We start from the raw sequence: 16,335 nt of genomic DNA on the forward strand, positions 1-16,335 counted from the left end.
AGTGCCGTGTGATGGCAGCACGTTCTCTGCCTGGCCTGGACTGGTACAGTCAGGGCCGGGACAGGGGTATGGGACAGGAGCAGCCTCTCGCAGCACAGCACCCTGATTTTGGCTTACAGCCATCACATCCTCCACACCAGGCGAGGTTCAGATTGGACACCGGGGAAATTTCTCCATGGAACACATTGTCCACCCTGGCACAGACAGAGTCCCCATCCCTGGGGGATTTAAAAGCCACGTGGATGTGGCACTGGGGGACACGGTCAGTGACGGCCGGGTTGCTCTCGAGGGGCTGTCCCTCGCTGGGTGACCCTGCGGTGGAACACGTGCTGTTCCCGCAGCCCCGGGCTGTCCCACAGGCGGGCGGGCACCGCCACCTGCCGCGGGCCCTGCCCGGCCCTCGGCGCCGCCGGGCCCGCCGGGCCGCCGTAGCCGCGGCCGCCCCGGAAGGGCTCCGGTTGCCATAGCGGCGGGGCGGGGCGCGGGCCATGGCGGCGGCGGGGCCGGGCCGGCCGGCGGAGCCGGCGGAGCCAGCGGAGCCGAGCCCGGCCGGGTCACAGGCCATGGCTGCGGCGGGGCCGGGGGAGCCGGGCCCGGCCGGGTCGCTGCGGCGCTGCCTGGCGCGGCTGGGCGCGCTGCGGGCCCGGCCCGACGGCGGCGGCCGCCGCACCGAGCTGCACCTGCTCTTCGACCAGCTCATCTCGGAGAGCTGCGGGCCCGAGCCCGCGGCCGCGCCCGGCCCGCAGGTACCGCGGGATGGGCACCGGCACGGCCGGCTGGTCCGCGCGGGGAGGAGGAGGCGCCGCGGCCGTGCCGTGTGGGAGCGCACGTGTGGCGGGGCTGGGCGGGGGCCGCTCCGGGGACGGCGCGGTGCGGCTGTGCCCCGCCGTGCCCATGCCCGTGCCCCGCCGTGCCCTTCCCCGTGCCCATGCCCGTGCCCCGCCGTGCCCTTCCCCGTGCCCCGCCGTGCCCGTGCCCATCCCCGTGCCCATCCCCGTGCCCTTCCCCGTGCCCCGCCGTGCCCATGCCCGTGCCCCGCCGTGCCCTTCCCCGTGCCCCGCCATGCCCGTGTCCCCTCCTCGGCAGCCCCGAGGGTTCCAGCCCGCCTTCCCCCCGCGGCGGGCGGGATGTTCCCTCTGCCCACCCCCTGTGCCTCTGAGCTCTGCTGCCCTGTGCCGAAGCGCTGCCACGTGGAGATGTGGGTGACACCAATGGTTGGGACTCGGCAATTTTCGTAGTCTGATGTTGGAAAAATAGTATTTTTTTAAGCCTTAAAGCAAGCCCTAGAAGGCTGAGCACTCTAGATGAGCAGCACGGATGCTGCTCCATTGGCAACACACAATACTTCATTATTACTCTGCCTTCGTTTTATTTCCGAAGCAAGCCTACTTTGCACTTTGGAATGAATTGATTTTTGGACAGTACTCTTCTGCTCCTTCATCTAACTTGGTATATTTTTCTTGAGCCATTATTGCTGTCTTTGTAGTCCCTAAATAATAAACTGAGGCTTTCTCTTCCAGGATATTTGCGCTGTGCTTGTCCAAGCCTGTCAGTTGGTTCCCCTTGATCAGGAACATCTTGTCAGCAAAGTCTGTCAGCTTATCCATCACTTACTCAACAGATATCAGGTAGGAAGAGTTTGGCCACGTCCCTCAATAAGCCAGTGGAACTCTGTGTTTTTCCAGGGCTGTGGACCCAACCTTCAGGCAGAGTTTCTCAGATTTTCACTGTATTACTTATTTTTAGGTAGCTGAGGCTCTGATCTGGTTTTGCCATGGTTCCTCATAAAACCACCTCTCAGTCAGTGTGTGATTTTGGCAGCCAGATCACCTGAATCTCTGACCAGTTTCTCAGGGTTTATTGACTGCAGCAGTACAAGATGATGTTTATCTTGACCTTTTCTGTTACGACAGGTGATGGTTGATGAGCAGAACTTGAATTTCCTTCTCTCCTACTGCATCTCTGCTCTGAGGCAGTGCAGCTCCTGGACACATGTTGAAATTCTGCAAGCCTTAGCAGCTCTTGTTTACAATAATGGGCCTAAGTGTCAGAAGGTGAGTTTACAAACAGAGAGAAAGTAACAACAAAAGTATTTGCACCACTGCTGTTTGTACTTTATTTTTTTCCTGAGAGAAAGAATAAAGAAGTTCTCAAATTGTGTTACCTTTCATGCTAAGATCAGATCCCATTTAAATAGTGGCTGATATTTATCTATGATGTTTCTAAACTTAAATATTTATTTAAGTTGAATTCCAGTTGTATTTATTAATAATTATTATTCCCGTTGGAATACTCTGTACCTGCAGGCTGCAGCCATTGGGGTCACCATTAAATAAGGGCACAGGCTCAGCCTGCAGACCAACCACCCTGTGCCTCAGGCAGGAAGACCACGGGGAGCTTGAAATTGCACCTAACTCCCTGGGCAGGCTCACTGAGGATGCAGAACTCCATCCTGTAACCAGATCAGGGCTTTCTCTCGGCGCTGTTCAAAGCAGAGGCTCTCGGGTATCAGTCCTGTGCGAGCTCCTTGTTGCTGCAGCTGACAGTGTTTGAAAAGCTGAATCCTCCTGCTGTCAGCAGCTCGTGGCAGCTTGCAAAGCAGTCTCTGCTGTTGGGCTGAGCATGGGGTGGTGATGCTCACAGCTTGGGAGCTGCCAGCTTGTGTGGGCTTGTAGCCCATGGAGTGGCAGCAGTTGTTCCTAGCTTAGCTTCATGTCTGGGAAGAGAGCGTAAACTGGGACTCAGCTGAACTGTGCTCAGCTCTGTCCTTTCTTAATACAAAATAAGAGGACTTAAGGAATTAAGGTTTTCATGCTGTTTTTTATAAACATAAATCTGTCTCTGGAATCTGAAATTGCGGCTGAGAATTTTTAGGGTTCGTTTTACTTCTCATTATCATGCTTTGATTTTTGATTGGTAATGAATTCAACTAATTTCACTAAGGTCTGCTCTGCCCGTAGTGGTTATCACTGGCTGACCTCTCCTTGTCCTTGTCCCAGCTCATGAGCCTTTCCTTATATTTTCTCTCCCCTGCCCATCTGAGGGGCAGTTTTGGTGGGCACCGGGTGTCCAGCCAGGCTCCAGCCACCTCCCATGATGTTCAGTCCCCAAACAGCAGACCCAGGAGGCTGAGGGAGGAGCACTGACCCCTAATGGCTCTTGGTGGTTTGTTTTCAGTACCTCCCGGATCTGCTGGGCACAGCTGGGCTCCTGCTGCAGTTCAGTGACCCTGCCCAGCCTGACGTGGAGCTCAGGAGGGCAGCCGTGCGCAGCATGGCAAACCTGTGTCTCAGGTGTGTACAGCCCTTTCCAGGGGGGTTACAAAGTGCACATCTGCCAGCACAGGGCCACCAGGGTGTGGGGCATGAATTGGGAGGGCAGAGCTTTATCTGTGCATAAACCCCTAACTCTCAGTCTTGCAGAAATAATGTTACAGGGGTTAGTTTGGGGAAGAAAATAAAAGCTTTGTGCTGTCTGGTTTTTCATGCAGAAGGTTTCCTTTTGTCCTCTGTGTGGTAGGGCTGACCCCTTTCCTTCCATCCATCCATCCATCCATCCATCCATCCATCCATCCATCCATCCATCCATCCATCCATCCATCCATCCCTCCCTCCCTCCCTCCCTCCCTCCCTTTCCATCCAGCCATCCTCTGCAGGCGAACAGGGGGCTTGGGTGGGACTTTGTGTAACTTCATGAACCTGTGGACAAACTGTAAACCAACCTTGTGTGTCCTCCTGCTCTAATTTTAGTGTCCCTGGGCAGCCATACCTGGATGAGTCCTACAGGAGTGTCTGTTTTCAAACTTTCCTAAGTGTTCTGCAGTCTTCAAAAACCACTGATGTGGATGACATCACTTTTTGCATGGTAAGTGTGAGTCTAATTGTCTAAAATACTCTAATTAGAAGGTTGTGCTGCTGGAATATATGGAATTTGGAATGTTATCAATTAAGATTTTGCTTTAATAGTCCATAATTTATCATATTACTGTCCCAGTTGAGCAAAACTGTAACTGCCTAAAAAGTTACTTGAAAGATGTGAACCTGCAGTGTTTTGGGAAGGAAAAGTAAGTAATTCTTTATTTTCAGTTACTGCAAAGTGCACTGAAAGGTGTCCAGTCACTTCTCAATGGTGGGAAGATGAAACTGATGCAAATTGACCAAATTGGAGCTCTTCTGGCAGTGTTAAAGGTAAATCCCTAAATCCACCTGCAGAAAGAGGCAGCCCCTGGAAGGTTCCAGGTGCTGTTAAGTGGGAGCCTGAGCATGGGGGGAAATGGAGTGTGAGATGTTAAAGAAAAATGCATTGAGTTTCTCTCACAGCATCTTCACTGCACTTCCCACTGCAGAATGGGAGAGGAAGATGGGAGGCTTGGGGTTTTTTGGACCTACTTGAAATCCTTTTACATGTAGATGGATTTCAGATGTTGCATGGAGATGTTATACTTGGGAGAGACAGGACCTGGGGGAAGGAGCACAGCTGGAAATTGGTGAATTCAATAACTCTGTGCATGAGAAAGGGACAGAACTCTAACCTTTGTGTTCCTGTTGCAGAAATGCATGTTCCATGGGCTGCCAGGACTGAGCATAGAGGTGCCCACAGCCCTGTACCCTGCTCCTTTACCTCAGTATGATAAAAGGTCACCTGTCAAGCAGGAGCAGTCAGAACCAGCCACCTCTAAGCAGACAGGGGTAAGCTGGGCTGCTCCTGGTTCTCCAGGCTGTTTGTTGTGTTGTGTCTTACCTCTCATGGTGTTGGTGGCTCTTCATGTCCTGAGCTTATGGCACATTTAATTCTTTGCTTCAAAGGTGATGATTACAAATTCTGCACTGACTAAAATTGCTTTGGGAACTCAGGTGACAGGAACAAATGGCTCTGCAGGGCTTGGCTTTCCTCAGTTCAGCTCTGTGCAGCAATTATTCATCCAGAGCCAAGAATTCCTGGCCTGCAGGCACAGGATTGATGCGTGCAAACTCACCAAAGCTTTTGATTTTATAAGTCACGTTTTCTCTCCTAACACTTGCACAATTCTTTTACTCTTTCTTAGGGAAGTCAAGTTCATTTAGAATGATTTCTTGCCTCATCTGTTCTGCTCAATCCTTCTACAGGTTATTTTTTAACGTGTGAATACTTTGGATTACTGATTATCTGAAAGACATTAGAGAAAGTAAGGTTATCTAGTCATGTTGACTTGTTTTTGTTTAGGTGCTGGAAAGGAAGGTTAGTGTTACCTGCTGTAAATCTAAAAGAACTACAGAAGTATTTAGTATTGTTCATTAATCACTTCTGTGTGAAATGTGATTTTTAGCTAAAAGTTTCCTTGGATATATTTTGCTTTACTGATGAAGAAGCTAAAGGTTAGTTTTTGAGACTATTCAGTTATAAACTTAGGTATTACTGAAATGTTGTGCCTGTTGCTACTAATAAGCAGAATTTAAAAACTCAAATACTAAAGATTGACTGTGTGTAGAGTATTGCAGAGACATGTAACTGCATTTATGTATTCAGTAAGCATTGACTAAAAAAAATCAATTTTTTGTCCTAGAGCCGAAGAAAAAAGTGCAAAGGGAAACAAAAAAAGGGAGAGTTTGGGGAAGAAGGAAGAGAAGATTCAGGGGATGCCGGAGATGAGTCGGTGCTGGGAGCAGACATGCTGAAGTTGCAGCTGGGGGATGTGCAGAGCTGCCCTTGCCCTGAGCCTCGGCCTCGTGTGCCAGATGTGTGTGCTGGGAAGGACCCCCCGGGCTGCCAGCCCTGCAAACGCTTCAGCAGCAGCGAGTCAGAGTACTCCGACACCGAAGGGGGAATACAGAGCAAAGTGAGGTGACTGCTCTGCACATAAACACGTGGATCCACACAACCCTTCCACACCATCCTTTGCTCTTGAGCAAAGCTGCTGAGGGAATCACTTTGCCTTTTGATTTATGAGATGCCATGAGAAAATTGGAGGGCAATAATTTGTGTTGGTTTGGAAGTAAATTTGTTCTTCCTCTTCCTGTTCTTGGTCTTAAAGATTTCCTCTCACAGCCAGCCACTAAAACACACAAAAGAGGTGGAGCCCATCCCTTGTCCCTGCTGTTTTCATTAATCTTTTTGTTTGTGTTTAAGGTCGTACCAAGCCAATGTTCGCCAAGGGGCTCTGGCCTGTTTCCTCTCCACTATAAAGTCAATAGAAAAGAGAGTTCTGTATGGCTACTGGTCAGCATTTGTTCCTGATGCCCCTGGTATTGGCAGCCCCCAGTCTGTGTCCCTGATGACTATTGCTCTCAAGGACCCTTCTCCAAAGGTGAGGCACTTCTGAGTACAAAAATCGTTCTGTGTTCCCCCATTAATCTTAGGAGTTGTCTTCACTGGCCTTCAGTAAGTATTTGGCTACTGCCCAAGAAACAAATGGGAAGCATTGGCTAAGGAGACAAAGGATTGGTTCTGTATTGCCTAAAGTTGTGAAAAAACCATAGCTGGAGTTGAATTTTCTCTTTCTACAGAGGATTTAATATATTTTAAAATTCTCCACCTGCTCAAAGGAGGTGTTAAATGTATCACAAATGTTTTATCATTTCAGACACGTGCCTGTGCTCTTCAAGCCCTCTCAGCCTTCCTGGAAGGTTCCAAGCAGTTCCTGTCTGTGGCTGAAGATGCCAATGACCACAAGAGAGCTTTTACTCCCTTCTCTGTCACCATTGCTTCCAGCATCCGGGAGCTGCACCGCTGCCTGCTGCTGGCCCTGGTGGCAGAGTCCTCCTCTCAGACACTGACACAGATAATCAAGGTACCTGCAAATGTGCCACATGCTCCCACTGATCTCTAGATTACGTTCTGAAGAAAGATTGCACAGAATTTCTGTTGAGGAGTGAGGTTGTGGTGGTGCCAAACAGAACCTTTGTCATCTCACAAGAGTTCACTGAGTCATGCTACAGAATCATGGAACCACAGAATGGTTTGTTTGGAAGGGACCTTAAAGATCACCTTGTTTCAAGCCCCTGCTGTGAACAGGGACACCTTTCATTAGACCAGGTTCCTCAGTGTTCCATCCAGAGTCTGGGGGTTTCTTTTCTCTTCAGCACAGTTCTCTTTTTTCTGTGCTTTTTTAGTCTTTTCAGAGCTGCATGAACCTATAAAATTATTCTGAAGACTCACATTGACTTTAAAACTGGAATCCAAATTGACAAATCCTTCCATGGGCTATCAAAATTCCTTGGTCTTTGTGCCACCTCACAGTAGTTAAATCCTTGTTCTTAGGAACCAAGTTTGTATCCAGTGTTCACACAGCAGATAATTGGGGTGTTTTTTTTCAGGTGCCCTCAGATTATGAGCTGCCTGAGTGACCTAAATTACAAATGTAAAAACAGACCTGTTGGAGGCCAGGCTGACATTGTAACCAGCACCTTTCTCTGTTTCAGTGCCTTGCAAACTTGGTTTCCAATGCACCCTACAGCAGATTGAAACCCGGGCTGCTTACCAGGGTGTGGAACCAGATCAAGCCCTACATCTCTCACAAAGGTTTGAATTCTCTCTGCTCTATTCCTCCCCTCCTCTGTGCTCCGTAATTCAAAATTCAGCGGCAGTGGATGATTATGTGTTATAATCTATCTGAGGGAGGATGCTGGGCCATCAGTGAGGTTCTAATGGGGCTTTTTTCGCTTTTTCTTCTCCCCCCGCTGTCTCTTGCAGACGTCAACGTTCGAGTTTCCAGCCTCACCCTGCTGGGGGCCATCGTGTCTGTGCAGGCACCTTTGCCAGAGGTGCAGCTGCTCCTGCAGCAGCCCAGCTCCTCGGGGCTGAGCGGCAGCGGCAGCGCGACCCCCGGCCGCGAGCAGTGGAGGAGGGCAGCGCCCTGGGCAGGGGAGAGCCCCCAGGGCAGCCCTGCAGGCTGTGAGCAGTGGAGGAAGGCAGTGCCCTGGGCAGGGGAGAGCCCTGCAGGCTGTGTCCCCGCTGAGCCCTGCTGGCTGCTGCGCCTGTGCGTGTCCCTCGTCGTCCTGCCCCGGGAGGATTCCTGCTCCGACAGCGACGCCGCCTTCCCCTCCCTGGGCAGCGTCTACGAGCCGTGCCCCCTGCGCCTGGAGGCCCTGCAGGTGGGGGGCTGCCCCCTCGCTCCTGGGGTCCCTTTGCTCCCTGCTCTCTCAGGAGCTTTCTCACTGGTTGCTGGTGCAGTGGGGCTGAGCTGCTGTGGCTCAAGGAGAAACGTTTTGGTCCCGTGGCCACAGCGTGACTGTCCCACTGCAAACCTGCTGCAGTGAGTTCATCTGCCTGGGATTCTTATCTTCACTGCAAACCTGCTGCAGTGAGTTCATCTGCCTGGGATTCTTATCTTCACTGCAAACCTGCTGCAGTGAGTTCATCTGCCTGGGATTTTTTATCTTCTGTGTTTTCTTCAATATTATCTGGGGGTGTGTGCTGGCAGACCGTGAGTCTTCCCTGTGCAAACTCCTCCATACAGAATCCAAATTAAAGTTTTCGTGGAAAAGAGCCCTACAGTCAGAGAACAGTCTGCAAGGAGCTATGGAGTGACTCAGGGAGTACCTGTGGATGCTGAGGCTTGGCTTTGTTTTAATTCATGTAGCCACAGCAAAGGGTAAGATTTTGTAACATGCATCCCAAGAAGTCTCACTCTTTTTCTGGAACAGTAAATATTTGTTAAATCCAGCTTCACAGATGGCAGCAGCAGTGTTACAGGAGGTACAGAATGTCTTGCTCTCAGTTTTTTTTGGCTACGAGAGCCCTCACTTACACTAAATAATTCATGGCCTTGCTACCTGATCGTGCTTCTGTGACTCTTCTTTGAACAATAAAATGGAACAGGGAGGCTTTTAATCTGCTCTGGTATTCTAGAAGTTGTGCTGCAAGGTGTATCTGTTACATCAGAGCTCAGTATATGGTGCCAGGGTTGATTAGCCCATTAACATCATTTCAGTGTGTAGTTGGGCAATTTTGGGTAAACAGAAGGAAGAAATGCTGAATGGAATTTCTTTTGTCTGTGTTTAGGTGTTGGCTCTTCTTGTGAAAGGTTATTTCCCTGTGGCTCAGAGCTATTTCCTGGGACTTGGAGAAGTGGCTTGCAGATGCATGGAAGAAATGGATCCATCCATTCAGCTTCATGGAGCCAAAGTAAGAGCAGGAGACACGTCAGCGTTGTGTTACCAAGTCAGTTTTATCTGTCTGTGTGCTTTGCAAATGCAGATGAGTGGTGCTGAATATTCACAGCATCTGTGAGTGTGATGCAGAAATGCAGTACCCTGACACTTTGAGAAATGCACCTTCAGCTTCCAATCTTGAAGTCTCAGCAGAATTTTGTTGCTCTGCTGAGTCACCAGGAAGCTTGGGAAGTGCAAGGACCGCAGCACTGGTGCTTCCCTGGCTGAGCATCAGCTGGGGCAGGGACTGGACTCTGTGACCCAAAGATTTCCTCTTTGTGCAGGAGTTTGTTACATTGTGCTTGCTGGAGACTTTATGTAGGAAAGGCTTTCCCTCTAATTCCGGTACTAGCAGGGACAGAACAGCCCAAACCAGTACTGAATCTTTTCTTTTTGTTCCCTGGGTGAGTAGATGCAGCTTCTGTAGTTCCATGAGTCACCCCTGATGAAAACCCCCTTGCTTTTTGTTCTCTGTAGCTTCTGGAGGAGCTGGGCACGGGTGTCCTGCAGCAGCACAAACCTGACTCCCCCACTGCCCCTGAGCAGAGGGTGCCTGTCAGCCTGGTAAGTGTGAGATTCCACCTCACTGAGCTCCTTCCCTGCCCTCTGCAGTCACTGGCACACACACAGACAAGTAATTGCAGGGAGGCAGGAAGGGACTCAGACTGCAGCTCTGTGGATGCCAGCATGGACAGTTTCTGGAGGCTTCCTGCAGTCATTTGGCACTTGTTCTTGTCTGTGGACAGATGTGTTGGGGTTTATTTCTTTTACATGATGTTAACCCTGTCTCTTTGCCTCTCCTCTTCCCAACTCTTGCAGCCTACTGTAGCTCAGAGAGCTGGAAGAACAGCACTGATTTTGTGTGTGTCATTACTGCTGCATAAAACTTCTGGAATTTTGGTGAATTTGCATTGTTAAAGTGCCAACCTACGTTTTCTGGCTGGTCACAAGTGCAGAGAGAGTGGCCAGAACCACAATATAAGTGAATTTAGAGAAATTCATTAGCTGTTTGTTGGCTGAGTTTGCAGAAGCTGAGTAATATGGACCTGTTTAAGTCTTCCTTCTGTGAGCAGAAGACAAGCTTAAAAATTTCTTTGGCTCATGCTAAGTTTTGAGCCTACAAGACAGGAAATGTGTTCAGTGGCATCAGGTTCCTGTTACTTGATATGAATGTGAATTGTCAGGCAAATGAAAACACTCAGCTGTGTGGATTCAGGAGTGGGATTGCAACTCTGATGCAGTTTAAATTCAGCATATGATGATCATCTTTAAGACAAGAAGCTAGGCTTAATTGCTGGGTTTAGGAGATAAACCTGGCTGCTTCTCCTGCAGGTTGTGACCTTCTGGACGATGATGTTAAATGGGCCCTTGCCTGGCACCCTGCAGAACTCCCCCCACGCCACTCTCCAGACAAGTGCCTGTGATGCCCTGTCCTCTATCTTACCAGAGGCTTTCAGCCTCCTGCAGGTAGGAGAGCACACCTTTAAATGTGTTTTTTTTTACCTTTGAGGCTTTGTCCTTGTCCACCAGCTTACAGTAGTGTAAAGCCTTTTAAAACTTGCCAGGAGAAAGTAAAGAAACCTTCCCCAATTTTTTTTTTCTCCTTCTGAACATTGTGACTGTTGAAGGCTGGAAAGGGCAGTGTTGGGAGTAATTAGCCTGTCAGAACAATTAAACTGTGGGGTCACAGCAGCTGTTTGGCCCTGCCATGAATACCCAGCCTTGGCAGTGATGCACAGGAGATGGAGGACAAGGATTTCGTGGCATGAGGGAGGGCTGAGGGATTGTTACTCTGCTGATTAATCCTTTGAAGAGCCAGCTGAGCCAATAGCCAGGGCCTGATGTTGTGCACCCATTTGCATGTGTGTTTTTTCCCTTTGCAACATGAAATATGCTTTTAAACATGAAAGCCTTGGCAGTGGGTCCCCCCTGCATTGTGCAGCTCCTTCTGTGTCACTGTGCCCTTGCTGGGGAGTGCTCTGCCAGATCTCATTTGCCCAGGAATTGCTGCTCCAGCAGTATCTCTGGAATTCTCCAAGTACAGCGTGTACTTCATCCCCTGTACTTTGATCCCATCCCTTCTCCTGTCCCTGTAGCCAAGTGGGGTCAAGTCAGTGCCCACTCTGACCTTCTGTCATGGGCTGGTGAGCTGACAACCTGGCCAGGCTGAGCTCACCCTGTCCTGGTTAACGAGGGGCACAGAGGGAGGGGAGGCAAGAGCAGCCCATCCTCCCTGAGTTGGCCCTGATGGGCCATTCCTTCTGCTTGGCATGAGAGCTAATACTCTGATTTCCTTCTTGCTCTTACCCAGCAGCAGAGACCCTGTGTGCTGGAAGCATTCCTGTTTGCTGGGTGGGCTCTGAGTCACTCCTCAATTCACTTATCTAGAGCATGCTCTGAGTGGGAGCTCCTTCAGACACAGTGTTTGAGAGAGTTTGTGTGTCCCTGTGGGCCAGAGCTCTGCTGAGCCCCCCTGCTGCCCCTGCTGCTCCTCCTGCAGATCCTGTGTGCCACCTTGCTGCTCCTCTTGCAGGGTGACCAGAGCTCCTGTGTGCCACCTTGCTGCTCCTCCTGCAGATCCTGTGTGCCACCTTGCTGCTCCTCTTGCAGGGTGACCAGAGCTCCTGTGTGCCACCTTGCTGCTCCTCCTGCAGATCCTGTGTGCCACCTTGCTGCTCCTCTTGCAGGGTGACCAGATATCCTGTGTGCCACCTTGCTGCTCCTCTTGCAGGGTGACCAGAGCTCCTGTGTGCCACCTTGCTGTTCCTCTTGCAGGGTGACCAGATATCCTGTGTGTCACCTTGCTGCTCCTCTTGCAGGGTGACCAGCAGATCCTGTGTGTCACCTTGCTGCTCCTCCTGCAGATCCTGTGTGCCACCTTGCTGCTCCTCTTGCAGGGTGACCAGCAGATCCTGTGTGTCACCTTGCTGCTCCTCTTGCAGGGTGACCAGCAGATCCTGTGTGTCACCTTGCTGCTTGGCCTGAACCACAGTGAGAACCCGCTGGTGAAAGCTGCTGCTGCCCGTGCCCTGGGAGTCTACATCCTCTTCCCGTGCCTCAGGCAGGTCAGAGCCAGCCCATCCCTTCTGAGCCATTCTGTGATGAGCCATAAGATGTGGAACATGGATTTGTTTGCCGTTAATTCACTTCACTTTTGGCCTTTAGTGTATTTATAGTTTTCATTACTGGCTCCAGGCCTGCTCTTGCCTCTGGTGTGAGAGCAGAATCAGTGCAGCTTTAAGGGAGGTGAAGCAGAAGAGAGAGGGAAAGGAGAGAGGTCAGGCTCTTCCCAGGCTCTCAGGGATGGAAGCTGGATGGGTAGGTTGGCACAGAGGAGCTGCAAGAGGTGAGGGGGAGCTGGGATGAAGGGAACAGCTCTGCAGTGCTCTGGGGAGTTTGGTGTTGGACTCGATCCTTGAGGTCTTTTCCAACCTCTAGGATTCTATGATTCTAAAAAGTTTTTAATGGGAAGCTTTCAGTTTTGCTTAAAACTAAGAAATAAAGCTTATTTGGAGGAAAAAAAAAAGGATTTTTTTTTCCTACCAAATATCATTTTAGCTTGGCTGAGCTGGAAGATTAGTTTTTACAGTGTAACCTTTAAGTGAATGATTTTAATAAAAAAATATGCAGTAGCTGACTTCAGAGTTTAATTCCAAAATATTTTGAAAGAAAATCCTTTACCACAGGCACATGTAATGTGCCATAGAAGAGAAGATTAGACAGGCAGCTCAACAGGGAGTTTGGAGAAGCAATTACTTCAAGAGTGGGATTTGATGGCTGTAAGGTTGGCAGTCCATGTAATTATGTTAAAATCCAAAGTAACTGAATCACCAATGGAATTAAATAATCCATAGAAGCTTTTCAGCAACAGCTACCCAAGAGTGGTGGACTTGGTCAGCATTCAGGCTTGGACTGTTAATTAAAGGTCAGGCAAAGCTGCAGACAGCACCATGAGCTCATTAGAAGGTGTCACCTAGAAAAGTAAATGAACAGAGCTGGAAAAAGCAGAGCGTGTTACTAAGAGCATCACCTGTGTTTTGAGAACTGTGTGATTTGCAGCAGTTTTTGCTTTGGCAGGATGTGATGTTTGTGGCAGACACAGCAAATGCCATTCTGGACTCCCTCCATGACAAGTCTCCCAACGTCCGTGCCAAGGCAGCCTGGTCCCTGGGCAACCTGACAGACACCCTGATCATCAACATGTATGTGGCACACCCTGCCCTGGGTGTGCAAATCCTCTGTGGGAAGGGTGGCCAGGCACGGGGGGCTGCCCAGGGGGCTTTGGAGTGCCCATCCCTGCAGGTGTCCAAGGAATGGCTGGAGGTGGCACTCATGGCTCTGGGCTGGGACAAGGTGGGGATCAGGCACAGCTTGGACTCGATGCTCTGCAAGGGCTTTTCCAACCAAGATGATTCTGTGATCCTTAACGTCAAAAAAAGCTGAATTTTGACTCGGATCCTCCTTTTTAACCACCCTCTGCCTGTGTGTCTGCCAGTGTGGGACACTGTTTGAGCATCCTGTGTCCATCTGGGAACACCTTCCACTATCCCAGCTTGCTCCAAGCCCATCCAGCCTAGCCCTGGACATTTCCAGGGATGGGGCAGCCACAGCTTCTCTGGGCACCCTCAGAGGGAGCAGTTTTTTCCTAATATCTAAACCTACTCAGTTTGAAGCCATTCCCCCTTGTCCTGTCACTCTAAGGACAGACTCTTTAAAACTTTTCACTTTTTGGTTTTCCATTTCTTGTGTGTTGCTTGGTGTAATTACATGGTTCCTTTACTTTCAACATAACACAAGTAAAATTAATAAATATTTAACCCTTCCTCAAGCCAAAGACTGAGGGAAGCCCAACCTACTGTTACATTTTTAACAGGAAAATAGTTATCATATATTCCTGCTGCAGAATTGCCCCTGAGCCATTCCTTGCCCTCTGTTTTTTATTACAGATTTAACCATTGCTAACCAGCTTTCTTGCATTGATAGTTTGGTTTTAAATTAATAAACATAGTGGTCACATGCAGAAAGGTCTGCCTTACATATTAGCCCTCTAAAGAGTGAAGGTTGTTCATGGGCCTTTATAAAGGGTGGTATCACATCTCTGGGGATGGAGCAGCCCAGCTGGGTGTTCACAGGGTGCTTCTCCTGCCAGGGAAACCATGGGACAAAGCTTCCAGGAGGAGCTTTCTGATCTCCTGCTGCTGAAATTGCTGCGCTCTGCCACGGAAGCATCCAAGGACAGAGACAAGGTAAGGCTGGGGGGAGGAGGGGGGGGTTGGTGGAGTTAATTAACCCCTGCATTAAAAACAGAAAAGGGAAAAGGCACCAGTTACTTTAGGTCTCTTTGCCACAGTGTTTGAGGGGAGCTGCAGCTCAGAGCCTCCCCTGAGGGCTGGTGTTCAGAGGGTTCCTGCGTTGTTTGAATTGCAGGGAATTTGACTGGGCTTCTCCACACTGCAGGGGTTTTGGTTTGGTTTGTGGCCATTTGCAGAGAATGATCTTTCTGGTGGCATTTAGGAAGACCCAGTGTGATTCCAGCTGTGCTCCTTGCTGGCTCTGAGATGATTTCACAGCAGGCTTCAAATCAAACCCGCCAGCAAGCCAAAAACCGGAGAGGTTTTCGTGTGTTCCAGGTGAAGAGCAACGCCGTCCGTGCCCTGGGGAACGTGCTGCATTTCCTGCAGCCCTGCCACGTGGCCAACCCCAGGTTCAGGGAGGCCATCAAGGAGTCCCTGCAGGCCCTGATTGCCACGGTGGGCAGCGAGGCCACCATGAAGGTGCGCTGGAACGCGTGCTACGCGCTGGGCAACGTCTTCAAGAACCCTGCCCTGCCTCTGGGTGAGAGCCTGTCCCTGCCCCGGGCTGCCTCTGCGCGTGTGGGGCTGAGCACATCATCACCTCTGCTGCCACTGCGGTGGAGAAGGAGGGGGAAGCCAATGGAGCTGAGTGTCACAGCTCTCCCAGGGCTCTGCCCAGTGGAACAGACTCAGCTCCTGCCAGTGCAGGTGTAACTGCTATGTTAGCTGCATCTGTCAGGAAAGAGTGTGTGGGTGGGATTGTAGGTGTGGATAAATGCCAAATGTCCTCTTGTAAAATTTCAGGAGATTAACTGTTTTAACTAATATTTCATTTCATAATCCTTGATTCTCTCATTTAAACCACAATAAATTCAACAAATGTCCATCCATTAAATATTCAGGAGACATTTATAGTTTTGCCTATTTTGGCTGATTAAAAACAGGTTTTTTTTGGATTTTTTTCAGGAGAGGCTCCTTGGGCCACACAAGCTTTCAGTGCCCTTTCCTCCGTGGTCAAGTCCTGCAAGAACTTCAAAGTGCGGATCAAGTCAGCCATGGCCCTGTCCATCCCCAGCAGGAGGGAATGCTACGGCTCCACGGAGCAGTTCTGCCAGATCTGGAGCGCCTTGGTGGTGGCCCTGCAGAGGAGCGAGGACACCGAGGACTTCCTGGAGTTCAAGTACAGCTCCAGCCTCAGGAGCCAGCTCTGCAGGGCCCTGCTGCACCTGCTGCAGCTGGCCAGGAGCACAGACCTGCCCCTGATCGGGGGCAGCCTGCGGGAGCACGGCCAGGCCATCCGGCCCTACGTGCTGCAGTACCTGAGCTCCCCGGGCCAGGAGGGCGAAGCGGGAGCGCACACGGACCCGGGGGACAGGCAGAGAGGACTGCAGGGAGCCATCGAGCATCTCAGTGCCATAGAGAGGGAGCTGCAGGGCAAGGCCAGGGTGAGGGTGTCCCTGTACCTGGAGGATGTCCTGACACGCCACACCCATGCCACGGAGCTGGCAGAAGCTTGAGGGAAATGCCCATTTCAGTGACCAAATCTTCCACAGGGAGCACAGAGCTGTGTTCCCTTGCACAGGACATCCAGAGGAAAAGTTTCCTGCTGCTGATATTAAGTGTTTTGTTTCAGACTTTATTAATAATGCCTCTAGGACTTCTTTTTTATATTATTACTATTTTTTATTGTGGTGTTTGGGGAACTCTGCCCTTCCTGGGGCTGGTTTGTGCACTTTGCTGTCACAGCGTCTCCACTTGGAAAACAAACGCCTTTTCCTCCTCTGTGTGTTTTATAAAGCTGCCTGTTCCCCCAGCTTATCTCAAAGCATTTTGTTCCTATTGCTACAGGATCCAGAATCGTGTTTGTAAAGCAGGGGGCTGGAAGAATTTTGTTTTTCAGAGCACTGCAAATG

The 16,335-nt window shown here is 50.3% G+C and overlaps 1 protein-coding gene across 1 annotated transcript; it reads left to right on the forward strand.

Annotated features, from left to right (window-relative positions):
* Positions 1 to 563: 563 nt before the first annotated feature.
* Positions 564 to 16,335, forward strand: HEATR6 (HEAT repeat containing 6; the record flags this gene model as incomplete). Its single annotated transcript, XM_084219003.1, has 20 exons — positions 564 to 746; positions 1,521 to 1,628; positions 1,914 to 2,054; positions 3,178 to 3,293; positions 3,750 to 3,864; positions 4,086 to 4,187; positions 4,551 to 4,688; positions 5,543 to 5,820; positions 6,106 to 6,283; positions 6,560 to 6,766; positions 7,398 to 7,497; positions 7,669 to 8,069; positions 8,980 to 9,102; positions 9,606 to 9,692; positions 10,461 to 10,595; positions 12,071 to 12,193; positions 13,206 to 13,330; positions 14,278 to 14,374; positions 14,759 to 14,963; positions 15,389 to 16,335. 20 exons carry the CDS (start codon positions 564 to 566, stop codon positions 15,937 to 15,939), a joined length of 3,513 nt encoding a protein of 1,170 aa, XP_084075129.1. The 3' UTR covers positions 15,940 to 16,335.

The sequence above is a fragment of the Fringilla coelebs genome (assembly GCF_963513975.1).
Source record: "Fringilla coelebs genome assembly, chromosome: 20".
Classification (NCBI taxonomy): domain Eukaryota; kingdom Metazoa; phylum Chordata; class Aves; order Passeriformes; family Fringillidae; genus Fringilla; species Fringilla coelebs.